This window comes from Scyliorhinus canicula, chromosome 19 (assembly GCF_902713615.1).
Source record: "Scyliorhinus canicula chromosome 19, sScyCan1.1, whole genome shotgun sequence".
Taxonomy (NCBI): Eukaryota; Metazoa; Chordata; class Chondrichthyes; order Carcharhiniformes; family Scyliorhinidae; genus Scyliorhinus; species Scyliorhinus canicula.
In genome coordinates this window covers 50,473,177-50,488,045 of record NC_052164.1, presented here as the reverse complement: position 1 = coordinate 50,488,045, position 14,869 = coordinate 50,473,177, and the positions used below count along the sequence as shown (strand labels likewise).

Below are 14,869 nucleotides of genomic sequence, written 5' to 3'. Positions count from 1 at the left end.
CTACAGTAATATATGTATCACCCTTAATAAATTCCCCCCTTTAACTGTTCCAATTTAATAATAAGTACCCATAAACCTGTACCCATTTTCAAAGGTCTGACCCAGCAGACAGCACTCAAGACCTGGTATGGATAATCTTGTTTCCTTTCCAAAACAGCAGGTTTGAATTCCTTCCAGAAAGCAATTATCTCTTTTAAGTTATCAAGTAGTCTGGAAACAGCTTTTAAAATGAAGATAGAGAGACCCCCTCTTTTACTGAGTACAGCAGCCAAATGTGAAAACGAAAGCAAAAAAACTCAGAGCCACAAACAAGCCCAAAACCCGAAGCGAAAGTAAAACCAACTCCCAGAGCCACAGCCCAGCCCCACCCACACAGTGACATCACTGAAGCCATGTGATAAGACAAAAACATTTCTTAAAGGGACACTCCCATGACATGTTCAAAACCTAACACGACTTGGATAGGAAATTAAACTCAAAACTTCAACTTCAGAAATAGGAGCCCTAACAGTTGAACAGAAACGGTCAGACAGAATGTCACTGGATGCCTCTCAGTACTGTTTCCGAGGTAATTATGTAACAGACTGAAAGCATGCTAAGAAAAACAAATGCTAGGCACAGCTCAGCCGGCCAATATGCAAAACGTGCAGACACATTCCATTCCATACACCTGCAACGTTTTACCAGCTCCTGTATATACGAGTGTAGTTTAGTTGCCAGCTAATGCCATCTTTTGCGAACAATGCAAGCCCCGATAAAGATAGATGGAAAAGTCCTTGCTGTAGAGGAACCAATTCAGCTGATGGAGTCCATGTAGCCACATGGCAGAGACGGGTGCTTCGGGATGAATACCAATGAAGAGGGGGTGGATACCGACAGGGGACATGATGAAAGAAAGAATCATCCTTGAAGGACAAGAGCACCGGTGTGGAGAGACAATTTGGAAGTGGGAGAAGTTGACTTGGGGCATGTAGGGCTGGAGGAGGCTGAGATAGATAGGTTCTTGATTAATAAGGGGATCAGGGATTATGGGGAGAAGGCAAGAGAATGGGGATGAGAAAAAAATCAACATGATTAAATGGCGGAGCAGACCAGATGGACCAAGTGGCCTATTTCTGTTCCTGTGTCTTATGGTCTATGGTCTTATGCCCAGCTTAACTGAAAGAATGATTAAAGACGCACAGTTTGTTAGTGGCACACTGAACTCAAAAATAATACAGATCCTGATGCTGAACACAGTAGCTGGAAATGCCACCCAAAGATAATTTTACAGGTCTCTGACTGCAAACTGCCCACCTATCCTCTGGCCCAGAGAGGCAAGGAAGTCCAAGACACCGGCTTCTTCATCAGCCTCACATGGTCATACACTGTAACACAGTGAGAATTAATATAAATTTAGAGTACCCAATTGCTTTTTTTTCCAATTAAGGGGCAATTTAGCATGGTCAATCCACCTAACCTGCACATCTTTGGGTTGTGGGGGTGAAACCCACGCAGACACGGGAGAATGTGCAAACTCCACACTGGCAGTGACCCAGGGCCGGGATTCGAACCTGGGTCCGCAGCGTAGTCCCAGTGCTGACCACTGCACCACCTGCCGCCCATTTGGGGATCATTTTGTTGACCTTTTGGCGACTCATGCTACACTATCCGGCGACTCATTGCAACCCAAAAAAATCACTGCTACAGAGAGTCCAGCCTCAGGAACATGGGGAGACACACAGTGAGCCCGGTGGTGCAGTCCACGATTAGGGTGTGGAACCAGTTGACACACTTTAGTATGGTGGGGAGGTCGGTGCTGCTGACACCATTGGGTGGAAATCACGGGTTTAAGTCGGGGAAGCCGGATGGCTAATAGGAAGTGAAGGGAGGTGGGGCTGGTGAGGGTGAGGGATTTGTACCTGGAGGAGAGGTTTGCAGGTCTGGAAGAGCTGCGGGAAAGGGTGGAGCTGCTGAAGGGAAGTGAATTCAGGTATATGCAGATGAGGAACTTTGCACGGAAGGAATGGAGAGGGTTTCCCAAACTGCCGGAGTCCTCTGCTGGAGCGGTTGCTGATCCCAGATGTGGAAGGGGAGGGCAGGATTGGTGATATAGATCAGTGGTGGGGAAGCAAGGCGAGCACACCTACTAAGGATTAAGAATAAATGGGAGAAGGAGCTGGGGAGGAAGATAGGATGGGGAGAGTGGAGTGAGGTGATGTGTAGGGTAAAATCGGCCTCCTCGTTTGTGAGGATGAGTTTGATTCAATTTAAGGTGGTGCACAGTGTGCATATGACTCAGGCGAGGATGAGTGGGTTCTTCCAGGGGGTGGCAGGCGATTGTGAGAAGTGTGGGCGAGGACCAGAAAATCACGCTCATTTGTTCTGGGGCTGTAAGAAGTTGGAGAGATACTGGGAGGCGGTATTCGGACACTATCAAAGATTGTTGGCGGAGAGGTCGGGCCTGATTCAATGGTGGTAATTTTGGGGGTATTTGAAATGCCAGAGCTGATGGAGGGGAGGAGGGCTGATGTCATGGCCATGGCCTCTCTAATTGTCCGGGAAGGATATTGTTGGATTGGCGTTTGGTAACCTGGCTGAGGGATCTCAATGATTTTCTGTGGCTGGAAAAGATGAAGTTCGAGTTAAGGGGATCATCAGAGGGCTTTGAGACATGGTGGGGACTGTTCATATATCACAGATCTATGATCTATGAACAGTCCCTACTGTGTCTCACAGCCCTCCTTCATGACAATGTTTGAGGAACTGTCTATCGGGGGAGCCGTATGCTGGCCTGCCAGCTATGATGGCAGGCCACACCCAGGGAGATTTTGAGGGTACGGACATGTAAGGGGGAGGTAGTGTCAGAGCCACGGAAGATTAATGAGGTGTTTAGGGAATTTTACGAGAAGCTGTACATAGTCCAGTCCCCAAAACATTGCACAACCTGTGAACTGTTGGGGTGTTGACAGTGTTTCTGATTTATGCTTTAGTACCTTTGAATATGTTTGGAATAAAATAATTTAAAAAAAATATGACAGCACATGGCACTAAGTGTGGATCTCAGGATGAGGCAAGAGCAGCAGTGTATACTATCTGCAAGCTGTACTGCAGTAACTCCCTAAGGCTCCTTCAACAGCACCTTCCAAACTCGCGACAACTGCCATTTAAAAGGAGAAGGGCAACAGGTGTATGGAAACACCACCAGCTGCAAGTTCCCCTCCAAGTCACGCCCCATCTTGACTTGGAAGCATATTGCTGTTCCTTCACTTTCGTTGGGTCAAAATCCTGAATCTCCCTCCCTAACAGCATCATGGGTGTATCTACACGACATATCACAGAATCACAAATGATCATGTTGCAGAAGGAGGCCACTTGGCCCATTGTGTCTGCATCAGCTCTCCAAATGAGCATTATGACTTTGTGCCAGTCTCCTGCCTTTTCTCCATATTCTTGCACAATCTTTCAATTCAAATAATCATCTAATGCCCCCTTGAATGCTTTGATTGAACCTGTCTCCACCACCCTTCCAGGCAGTGCATTCCAAACCTGAAATACTGGGAAAAGGATTTTTTTCTCACATCACATATGCTTCCTTTGCAAATCACTTTAAATCTGTGCCTTGTTCTTGATCCTTTTCCAAACAGTAACAAGTCTCCCTATCAGATCTGTTCAATCCCTTCATGATTTTGAACATCCCTATCAAATGTCCTCTCAGCCTTCTCCTCCCGAAGGAGAACAATCCCAACCTCTCCAATCTATCCTCATAACTGAAACTTCTCATCCCAGGAACCATTCTTGTAAATCTCTTTTGCACTCTCTCCAATGCATGACACCCAGAACTCTACACACTATTCCAGCTTAACTGGTGTCTTTTTAAATTCAGCATAACCTCCTTGTTCTCGTACCCCGTGCACCATTAATACAGGCCAATATACCATATTCTTTATTAACTGTTCTCTCCACCTGTCCTGCCACCTTCAATGATTTATGTACATATACACAAAGGTCCCTCTACTCTTGCATCCTTCAGAATCTTACCCGTTATTCTATATTGTATCTCTATGTTCTTCCTATCAATAGGAGGTATTCGGGGAGTTCTGTGGTAGCTGCCACGCTAAAAATATGGAGGCAATTTTGGCAGCACTTTAAGTTAGGGGCAGGGTCAAGGTTGATGCTGAAAGGAGGGAATCATGGGCTGGATTCTCCGCAAGGCAACTCCAAAATCGCGTCCGGCGCCTGGGAGGAGAATCCACATTCACGCATGGAATTGGGATGGGGCCTCTGGCTATGAATATGTGGCCTTTTCACACCAGTTTTTCTGGAGTGAAAGGCCACAGTTTGTACGACGGTATGGGGATATAGTCCCTGAAACGGAGAATCCATCCCCTCGTGTTCGAGCCTGGGAGGATGGAATCAAGGTTTCAGGGATGGGAGGACAGAGGGATGATTGAGATGAAGGACTTGTTTTCGGAAGGGCGGTTCGCAAGTTTGGGAGAAGTGGGGGCGAAGTTTAGGTTCCCATGTGGAGAGGGTTTTAGATATATGCAGGTGAGGGACTTTGTGAAAAAGGTATTTTCGAACTTTCCTGTTGCACCTTCCTCTTCGTTGCTGAAGGAAGCACTGTCGGTATGGGGTTGGAGGGAGGGGTCATCTCGCTTATTAATGGGGAGATTTTGGAAGACGAATAATGTGTCTCTGGAGGGGGACAAGTGGGAGGAGGAGTTGAGGATGGTGTTAGAGGAGGGATTGTGGTGTGAGGTACTGCGGAGGGTGAAATGCATCAGCCTCATGTGCGACGCTGGGATTGATAAAACTAAAGGTTGGACACAGGGTGCATCTGACAAAGTCGAGGATGAACAGGCTGTTTGAGGGGGTAGAGAATATTTGTGAGCGGTGTGGGAAGGGCCCAAGTAATCACGTACATATGTTCTGGTCCTACCCGAAGTTGGAGATATTTTAGAGATTGTACTTCACCACGATGTCGGCAATCATGCATGTGGTATTGGACCCCAGTCTCCTAGGGACCATATTCAGGGTGTCAGACCTGCTGGGTTTGCAGGCGGAAGCAGGGTCAGATATTTTAACCTTCGCCTCACTGATCACTCGCAGTGGGTTTCTGTTGGGGTGGAGGTCAGCTTCTCAACCCTGTGCCTCGATGTGGAGGGATCTTTTTTTAATATAAATTAATGGATGGAGGATTAGCTGGGTCTGGAAACGTTGAGGATATGTGGCTAGGAGGTGATGGCCATACAGGCGGCTGGGCCCGAAGCATATTCCTGGATACCAAATACTGGCCCAAGCCTGGTGTAGGCCTGAACCAAGATATGTGCAACTAATTCTGCTGCGCATGAGGGTTGGGAACCAAAGGATAAAGAGTTAAGTTAATGGATAATCAAGCCACAGACGACCTGAGGAGACTTTTGCTCACCTGACGAGTTGTTATGATCTGGAGTGTGTTGCCTGGAACGGTGGTGGAAGCAGATTCGATTGTAATTTGCAAAAGGTAAATGGGCAGAGAAAGAATTGTTGGATTACAAGGAAAGAGCAGAGGAATGGGATTGGTTAGAACATAGAACATAGAACAGTACAGCACAGAACAGGCCCTTCGGCCCTCAATGTTGTGCCGAGCCATGATCACCCTACTCAAACCCACGTATCCACCCTATACACGTAACCCAACAACCCCCCCTTAACCTTACTTTTATTAGGACACTACGGGCAATTTACCATGGCCAATCCACCTAACCCGCACATCTTTGGACTGTGGGAGGAAACCGGAGCACCCGGAGGAAACCCACGCACACAGGGGGAGGACGTGCAGACTCCACACAGACAGTGACCCAGCCGGGAATCGAACCTGGGACCCTGGAGCTGTGAAGCATTGATGCTAACCACCATGCTACCCTGCTGTCCTTTGAGAATCTCCATGGCCGCATCATAATCACTTTTGTCCTCAATCATTGAGTATACCGCCGTGCCCACGCATGAGTGGAGGATGTGGAGTTTCTGCTCCTTGGTGGGCTTGCCGGCTGCAGTCGTCAGGTAGCTATTAAAACACGCCTGCCAGTGTTTAAAGGTTGCAGACGCATTTGCAGCATGCGGGCTGGTGCGGAGGCAGTCAGGCTTGATGCGAAGCTCCATTTCAAAATTCTAGCTGATTAAATTGATGTACCATCAATTCGACTCAAGACACATTTAGGATCCGAACTGTGGCTTTAATCAGCTAGTTGTTAGCCCGGTGGTCGACTACAGAGAATGGCTGACCGCCGGGAACTCTGGGTACTTATATCCCGCCTCAGAGGCGGGGCCTACTTGCCTCTCGACCATTTGGAGAGCAGTCACATGACTAGTCCCAACCAATCGGACGAGAGGCACATGACCAGCCAGAGCCAATGGGAAGCCAGTGCACTGCACCAATGGCAGTGCTCATATCCATACCACCACAATACTCCACTCCCCTCCCCTGCCTCAGCTGCCGAACCACCTTTCCCGTGGACAGAAGATCACACCTCGGCTGTAGCTCCTTCCTCCTCCCTCCTTGCCAGACCCGCCGTGAAGTCCCCCCCCAAACCTTCCATTTACCTCCAAACTCTCCTCTATCAATCGCTGCTGCTCGTCCCTTGCCTCCCTGTCCATATGTGCCTTAAATTAGATGACCTCGCCCCATCACTACTGCTTTCAATGCTTCCCAAACACTGACAGCAAAACCTCCCCATTCCTATTAAACTCTACATAATCTTCAATCACCTCCCCGGTTTTGATACAAAAATTTGGGTCTGCCAACAGTCCCATATCGAACCTCTACTCCGGCCTCCGAGCTGACCCCTTCTCCATGACGATGTCCACCCAGTGTGGAGCATGGTCCAAAATAACGATTGCAGAATACTGTGCCTTCCTCACCCCAGCTAACAGCGCCTTCCCCATCACAAACAAGTCAATCCTTGAATACACATTGTGTTCTGGCGAAAACAAGGAAGTCAGAAAACACCTCTTAGGCCTGTCCACTTTCTGATTTCAAGTTCCCTCTCAGTATTAACTGGTGCGTATCCAAATTCGGAATGGCAGCCAACATCTTTTTCATAAATCTTACATAGTCCCAATGTGGAATGTATATGTTAACCAGCCTCCCTTCCAATGCATCTGTTACTATTATGTACGTGCCCCCCTGATCAGCTACCACCTTCTCCATTTGAAACCTCATGCTCTTACCCACCAAAATCTTGTAAAAGCATCACATCAGCTTTCAAGCTCTTCAAGTGCCAGAAAACTCTCCCTCCCTTCACCTGTCTCTCCAACCCTCGCATGTTCCACGGTCACCACCCTGACAGAACAAAGAACAAATAAAATTACAGCACAGGAACAGGCCCTTCAGCCCTCCCAGCCTGCGCCGATCCAGATCCTTTATCTAAACCTGTTGCCTATTTTCCAAGGATCTACTTCCCTCTGTTCCCCGCCCGTTCATATATCTGTCCAGATGCATCTTAAATGATACTATCGTGCCCGCCTCCACCACCTCCGCTGGCAAAGCATTCCAGGCACCCACCACCCTCTGCGTAAAAAACTTTCCACGCACCTCTCCCACGACAGGGGGTTGTTCATCCCCCCACGCCCAAGAACTGCATAATCTTTCCCTCAACAAGTTGGGGAGTTTTTTGGAAGGGGGGTAGGGGGCTGACTGTGACTAGGGGTAGGGCTGGGTCCCACTTGCTGGGCAGGTGGAGTAGAGGTAATGGCAGATAGGATAATAGTAAGTACTTGTGACACTAATAACCATTATTATCCTATCTGCCATAACCTCTACTTCATGTGATAACTGTGGGAGGATACTATCACAACCCTTGGTGGCTCATTCATCTTTGACTTTGGCTGGAGCGACCAGTGGGCTCTGTCCGACTCAGAGAGGGAGGGGTCCTCCTCTTCCCCCACCAACTTAGCAAACATCTCCGCAAAGTATTCCATCGGTCTCTGGCTCTCCACCCCCTCAGGCACTCCCACAATGTTTAGATTCCGCCTTCATACCCCATTCTCCACTTTCACCACTTTGGTTCTCAGCCCTTTATTGCTCTCCACCACCCTCCGCAGCTCCTCACCCATCAAGGTGAACTGGTCACTGTGCTGCGACAGTGTCTCCTCAACCCCCTTCAACACATCTCCTTGCTCCCGCACCTCCGTCGATGACTTTGTAAAAGCCTCCTTCATTGGGGCAAGAGTCTTATTCAACCACTCCTTGAGCGAGGTCATCGTCTCTTTTTGATGCTTATCAAAATACTTGGAGAACAGCCACTCAAACTCCCCACCGTCACTTTGGCGAGCTTATCTACCGTAATGGGCGCCGCCCCACCCGACAGACTTTCGTCGCCTCCTTCTTCCCCTGATTCTTCTTCTCGAACTTCGACATCCTACCACTTCTTCACACCTTCCAACACCTAATTGTGTTGTTGTGTGAGTAACAGAAGCCGCTTGGTGTAGGCACTGCTGAAGGATACTCCAGACCTTGAGGTAAGTTTAAAGTATTTATTGAGCGATTAACAAAGTTCCTAAATGAGTTTTACACTCTACTAATCTGACACTAGTAACACAGTATACTCTACTAACTATATGAGCTTGCTCTAGAGCACGTGCTATGGTGTGACGGTGCTGTTAACCACACACGTCTTGCTCTCCAGGTTTCTGCCGGTGGAAGAGGCAGGGCCTGTGTGCCTTGTCCTTTTTATAGCGGTCATGTGGTGCCCTCTTGTGGTGATGCCATCTCTGGGTGTCCTCATTATCCATTGGTTGGTCCTGTTCTGATGACCCATTGGTTACGTGCCTGCATATCATTACATCTCCCCCCTTTTTTTCATATGCCTATCTCATGTGGTAATGGTAGCTATGGTTGACAGTATTAAAGAAAACAACCTGATATGCATGACTTGTATATACGGTGGACATAAGATGGCAAATGTTCATAAGTCCAGTCTCGGGGGTCTCTGTCTTATCCTTGATGACCTCCGGAGAGTTGGCGGAGGGGATGTCGGTGTCTTGATAGGCGTGTGGGAGTCACGACTGGTGGAATCGTGGTTTGTGGTGTCTTGAGGTGGCGCTTCAACAGACGGAAGTGGAGGGGAATTGGTTGTGGGCGTATGATTTTCCGAAGTGCCCTTCGATTTCGTCGAATGATGGTGCCATCAGCCGTTTTTATCACTTAGGATCTGGGCGCGGCCTGCCGAATGATGACAGCTGGGGCAGACCACCCACCATCAGGTGTTTTGATCCTGACAGTGTCTGCTGGGGCTAGTGCGTCCAGATCGGTGGCATGTGCGTCGTAGTCTGTTTATGACTGTCACTAAGCTGTTGCATCTTTTGTAGTACCGGTAGGTGATCTGGGTTGGGCAGGCGTAGGGCTGGAAGTGTTGTCCTCAGGTCCCTGTTCATCAGCAGTTGAGCGGGTGAAATGCCAGTTGATAAGGGAGTGGCCCGGTACACTAGTAGTGCAAGGTGTATGTCGGAGGCGGAGTCCGAGGCTTTGTGGATAAGTTGCTTGACGATGTGCACTTCCTTTTCACTTTGCCATTGGACAGCGGGTAGTGCGGACTGGTGATAACGTGCTCGAAGTTGTAGCTTTTAGCAAACGTGGTCCATTCTTGACTGTGGAAACACGGGCCACTGTCGCTCATGAGAGTATTCAGGATGCCATTCCGTGAGAACGTCTCTTTGCACGCTTTGATGACGGTCTTTGAGGTGAGGTCGGACAGCTTCAGCACCTCAGGATAGTTTGAGAAGTAATCAATGAGTAGGCTATAGTTGTGACCATTCGCGTGGAACAGGTCAATGCCGACCTTGGACCATGGAGAGGTTTCCAGGTCGTGCTGTTGGAGCATCTCCTTGCCCTGTGCTGGTTGGTACCTCTGACAGATTTCGCAGTCCAGGACCATGTCTGTGATGTCCTGGTTGATGCCGGGCCAGTAGACGGCTTGTCGGGTCCGGCGTCTACATTTACCTATGCCCAGGTGTACCTCGTGAATCTGCCTCAGTACCAAGTGCTGGAGAAACAGCGGGATCACTATTCTGTCCATCTTTAGCAGGATTCCGTTGATCAGCGTTAGGTCGTCTTTGACGTTGTAGAATTGAGGGCATTGCCCTTTCGGCCACCCATTGTTGAGTTTGTGGATGACTTGCTGCAACAGGGGGTCTTTGGCCGTCTCTTCTCTGATGAGAACGATTTTTTCGTCTGTTGCAGGGAGGTTGATTGCGCACATTTGTACCTGCGATTCAATGTGCTGGATGATCTCCAATGGCTCACTTGTTGAGGTGACGGAGCTGGACAATGCATCTGCAATGTTAAGCTCTCTGCCAGGCGTGTAGACCAGATTGAAATCGTACCTCCGGAGTTTGAAGACCAGATTATGACATTGTCAACGTAGACACGAACCCCGTCTATTCCTTCCATCGTCTGTTCCATGATGCGGTGGAATATTTCTGATGCCGAGATGATGCCAACCGGCATTCGGTTGTAGCAGAATCTGCAAAAAGGCGTGTTGAAGGTGCAGAGCTTTCTGCTGGATTCTTCGAGTTGAATTTGCCAGAATCCTTGGGATGCGTCCAGTTTTGTGAAGAAGCGCGTGTGTGCCATTTCGCTCGTGATTTCTTCCCTTTTTGGGATTGGGTAATGTTCCCGCATAATGTTTTTGATCAGATCCTTGGGGTTGATAGAGATTCGTAAGCCCCCCGAAGGCTTCTTGACGCACACCATTGAGCTGACCCAGTCGGTTGGTTCAGTGACCTTAGAGATGATGCCTTTCTTTCGTAGGCTTGTGAGTTCTGCTTTCAGTCGATCCCTCAGTGGAGCAAGGACCCTCCAACGTGGGTGGACCACTGGTTTTACGTCAGGCCGCAGTAGAATCTTGTACTCATATGGAAGTGTGCCCATTCCACTGAAAACATCTGGGTATTGGGTCAGTATGTCGTCGATGCTGGCCTGAAGATCCTGATGAGACGGCGTCATGGTGTAGACCCTTTGGATGAAGTTCAGTTGCTTGCAGGCTTGCACACCTAGCAGGGAGGCCCTGTCTGGTTGGACAATCTCGAATCTCAGGCTTGTCTCTATGTGTCGGTTGGACACTGTCTGATGGCATGACCCCAGTGCCGTAATTGCGTTGCCATTGTAGTCCTGGAGTTGGCAAGCAGCTGGAAGGATTTTGGGAGCCTTCTTGACTTTCGTGAAGTCCAACTTCGAGATCAGGTTGGCAGAGACACCTGTGTCCAGTTTGAACTGGATGGGGCATAGGTTGACATCCATCACTGCGTTCCATTCATCCTTGCAGTCAAGGGCAAGAATTGATTGGACTTGTGATGTGTCCAGGGGCATATTCGCACTTCGTGATGATGCCTACTCGGTATGTTTTATCCAGGTAGTCATCGTCTGGATCTGTTGCACTAACTTGATCAGAGTCATGCGTTTGGCGTTGCACACTTCTGATGCGGTTCTGTTTGAACTGTGGTCGCTGACTCCTTAATTGTGGTACAGATCTGCACAGGACTGCATAGTGGTTGAGTTTCCCACATTGGAGACATTGTTTGCCTTTTGCAGGGTATTTTTTTCTAAAGTAGGCGGTTCCACAGTTTGCACACGTCATGACGTCGGCATCATGACGTTCTGTGCGTCGTCGTGCATGCGCGGTGTGGTTCTCGGCCGTTTGCACATGCGCAGTGCGGTTCTCGGCCGATGCGTATTCCCGGTCGTACTGCGTATGCACCGGGCCCCAGGAGGAGCGCGTGAAATGGCTGCCATCAGAGATGTGGAGGCGCTGCATCTGGGAGATGGCCTGAACACTCTCCACCTCGTGGGAGGTTTGTTTTTCACTCTCAGCATTTTTGTATTGTGAGTAGCGATTTTTTGAAATTTCATTTACAGTGCACGTTTCAATAGGAATCTTTAAGGTCATGTGCTTGATTTTTAGCAATTGCTCTCGCAGTGGAGTGGATTCCAAAAACGATTTGGTCTCTGATCATGGAGTTAGTTATGTCACCGAAGTTGCAGGATTATGCTAGCAGTCTAAGGTTAGTGAGATAACTATTGAAGGATTCATCTTTACCTTGCATCCTTTGTTTAAAGATGCAGCGCTCAAATATTTTGTTTGTGTCAACCTCGCAGTGGCTGTCGAATTTTTCCAGCATAATTTGGTATTTCGTTTGTCCTGCTCATCTGTACATTGAAACAAGTTGAAGATCTCAATCGCGTGGTCAGCCGCAGTGGTCAGTAGGAGAGCTATCTTCTGAGTATCAGTCGCGTCATTCAAATCGGATGCTTCTACATATAGTTCGAATTTTTGTTTAAACTAACGCCAGTTAGCACTAAGATTACCAGTGGTCCTGAGTTGACGAGGAGCCTGTACTTTGTCCATTGTGCCTGGATTCGGTAGCTGTTTGTCTGAGTTTGTCTCTGACCTTACTGAGTTGAACTAGGTAGTTTGCGAAGCCACTCCTGTACCATGTGTTGTTAAGTAACATAAGCCGCTACTTGGTGTAGGTATTGCTGAAGGATACTCCAGACCTTGAGGTAAGTTGAACGTATTTATTGAGCAATTAACAAAGCTCCTAAATGATTTCTACACTCTACTAATCTGACTCTAGTAACACAGTATACTCTACTAACTATATGAGCTTGCTGCAGACCACGTGCGGTGGTGTGACGGTGTTGTTAACCACTCACGTCTTGCTCTCTAGGTTTCTGCCAGTGGAAGAGGCAGGGCCTGTGTGCCTTGTCCGTTTTGTCGTGGTCGTGTGGTGCCCTCTTGTGGTGATGCCACCTCTGGCTGCCCTGATTACCATTGGTTGTGTCCTGTTCTGATGACCCATTGGTTAGGTGTCTGCATATCATTACACTAATCATCCAAAATTGGCTGTAAAAAACTGGGTGTATAAGACCAAAAACCAGGAGCTGTAGCAGGAGACACCCAATGTGCGAACTTCACCTACATGTCATCACTGGAAGTCTCTAAAACCTGCATTTCAGTAACGCTTTTCACAGCCGTTAGATGTGGGCAGCACGGTAGCATGGTGGTTAGCATAAATGCTTCACAGCTCCAGGGTCCCAGGTTCAGTTCCCGGCTGGGTCACTGTCTGTGTGGAGTCTGCACGTCCTCCCCGTGTGTGCGTGGGTTTCCTCCGGGTGCTCCGGTTTCCTCCCACAGTCCAAAGATGTGCGGGTTAGGTGGATTGGCCATGCTAAATTGCCCGTAGTGTCCTAAAAAGTAAGGTTAAGGGGGGGTTGTTGGGTTACGGGTATAGGGTGGATACGTGGGTTTGAGTAGGGTGATCATTGCTCGGCACAACATCGGGGGCCGAAGGGCCTGTTCTGTGCTATACTGTTCTATGTTCTATGTCTCAATATGTTTTACAGCCAATGAAGTACTTTTGAGAGTCTAGCCACTGTTAGACTGTAAAATATGCAGCAGCCAATTTGCACATAGTCTCAATATCACAAACAGGCAGTGTGATAATGACCACATAATATGCTTTTGTGATGTCGGTTGAGAGGTAAATATTGGCAGGACAGTGGGGATAGCTACCATGCTCTTTTTCAGAATAGTGCATTGGAATCTTTTAGATTCATCTGCGCATGCAGATAGGGCCTCGGCTTAATGTCCCATCCTGCAGAGGGAATGCAGAGGGTGTTGTGTTGGCCATGGTTTTTGTGCTCAAGACCTGGAGTGGGACTTGACCCAGACCTCTATGACTCAGAGGCACTATAAAGATGAGCTTCAATAGGAGGGCTTGAGTTTGGGGAGAAGATTAAGTTACTGGGAGGATGTGCTCGGATACTGGACGGATGAGCCTCCCTGGGAAGGTTGAAATCTTGGATGCATGAGCTCTGTGAGGAGATTGGGGTACTGGATGGATGGATGGACTTTCTTCTTGTTTTTAAGTGTTTACGCTTCAAATCATTTCAGAGTTATGAAGATACGAAGATATCAGTTATGAAGATAGATTGGAGAAGTTGGGACTCTTTGAGAAAAGAAAGCTGAGAGGAGATTTGATGCAAGTATTCAAAATCATGAAGGGCGTGGACAGAGGAGATGAGGGGAAACACTTCCCATTGGCGGACAGACCATTTCCAGGATTGGTCCTCAGAGGGCCCCAAGTTTAAGGTAATTGATAAAAGAAGCAAAAGTGACACAAGGAAAAACATTTTCAGGCAGCAAGTGGTTAGGGACTGGAATGCTTTGACTGAGAGTGTGGTGGAGGCAGATTCAATCAAAGCATTCGATTTTCAAATAATATTTTTATTGGGATTTTGACATTTAGTAGAAAGATTCTTAGATATAATAAACAAAACAGTGTCATTGGCAAATGCATAAACAAAGAAACTAGGCAACAATTGTTGCAAATACATCTGTACAAATGGTTGTCACTTTGCCTGTGACCAAGGTTCCCGTACTCGCAAACTGTTATTTACATTTGTATTTACAGTCCCTGTCAGAACTCTTGGCTTTCTTTACATGTGATCTCGTTCTTATGGGGGGACTCCTGATAGAACATACAGTCAGAAGGAGGCCATTCAGCCCATCAAGTCTGCAACGACCCACTTAAGCCCTCACTTCCACCCTATCCCCGTAACCCAATAACCCCTCCTAAATTTTTTGGAAACTTACGGCAATTTAGCATGGCCAATCCACCGAACCTGCACATCTTTGGACTGTGGGAGGAACCCGGAGGAAATCCACGTAGACACGGGGAGAATGTGCAGACTCCGCACAGACTGTGACCCAGCAGGGAATCGAACCGGGGACCTTGGCGCTGTGAAGCCACACTGCTATCCATTGTGCTACCGTGCTGCCTTGATCCCCTATCATGTTCTTGAGGGAGGTTAGGACAATCCACCTCCCTGGTTTTCCATGTGTGCGGG

General features: G+C 48.2%; 1 protein-coding gene across 1 annotated transcript in view; it reads left to right on the top strand.

Annotated features, from left to right (window-relative positions):
• The first annotated feature begins 13,773 nt into the window (after positions 1-13,773).
• The window catches only part of LOC119954225 (solute carrier family 15 member 2-like), a 201,950-nt gene continuing 200,854 nt past the window's right edge, over positions 13,774-14,869 (top strand). The window contains exon 1 of the mRNA XM_038779284.1: positions 13,774-14,111. Coding sequence (XP_038635212.1) covers positions 14,040-14,111 — 72 coding nt within the window. The 5' untranslated portion in view covers positions 13,774-14,039. The remainder of the gene's footprint in view (positions 14,112-14,869) is intronic.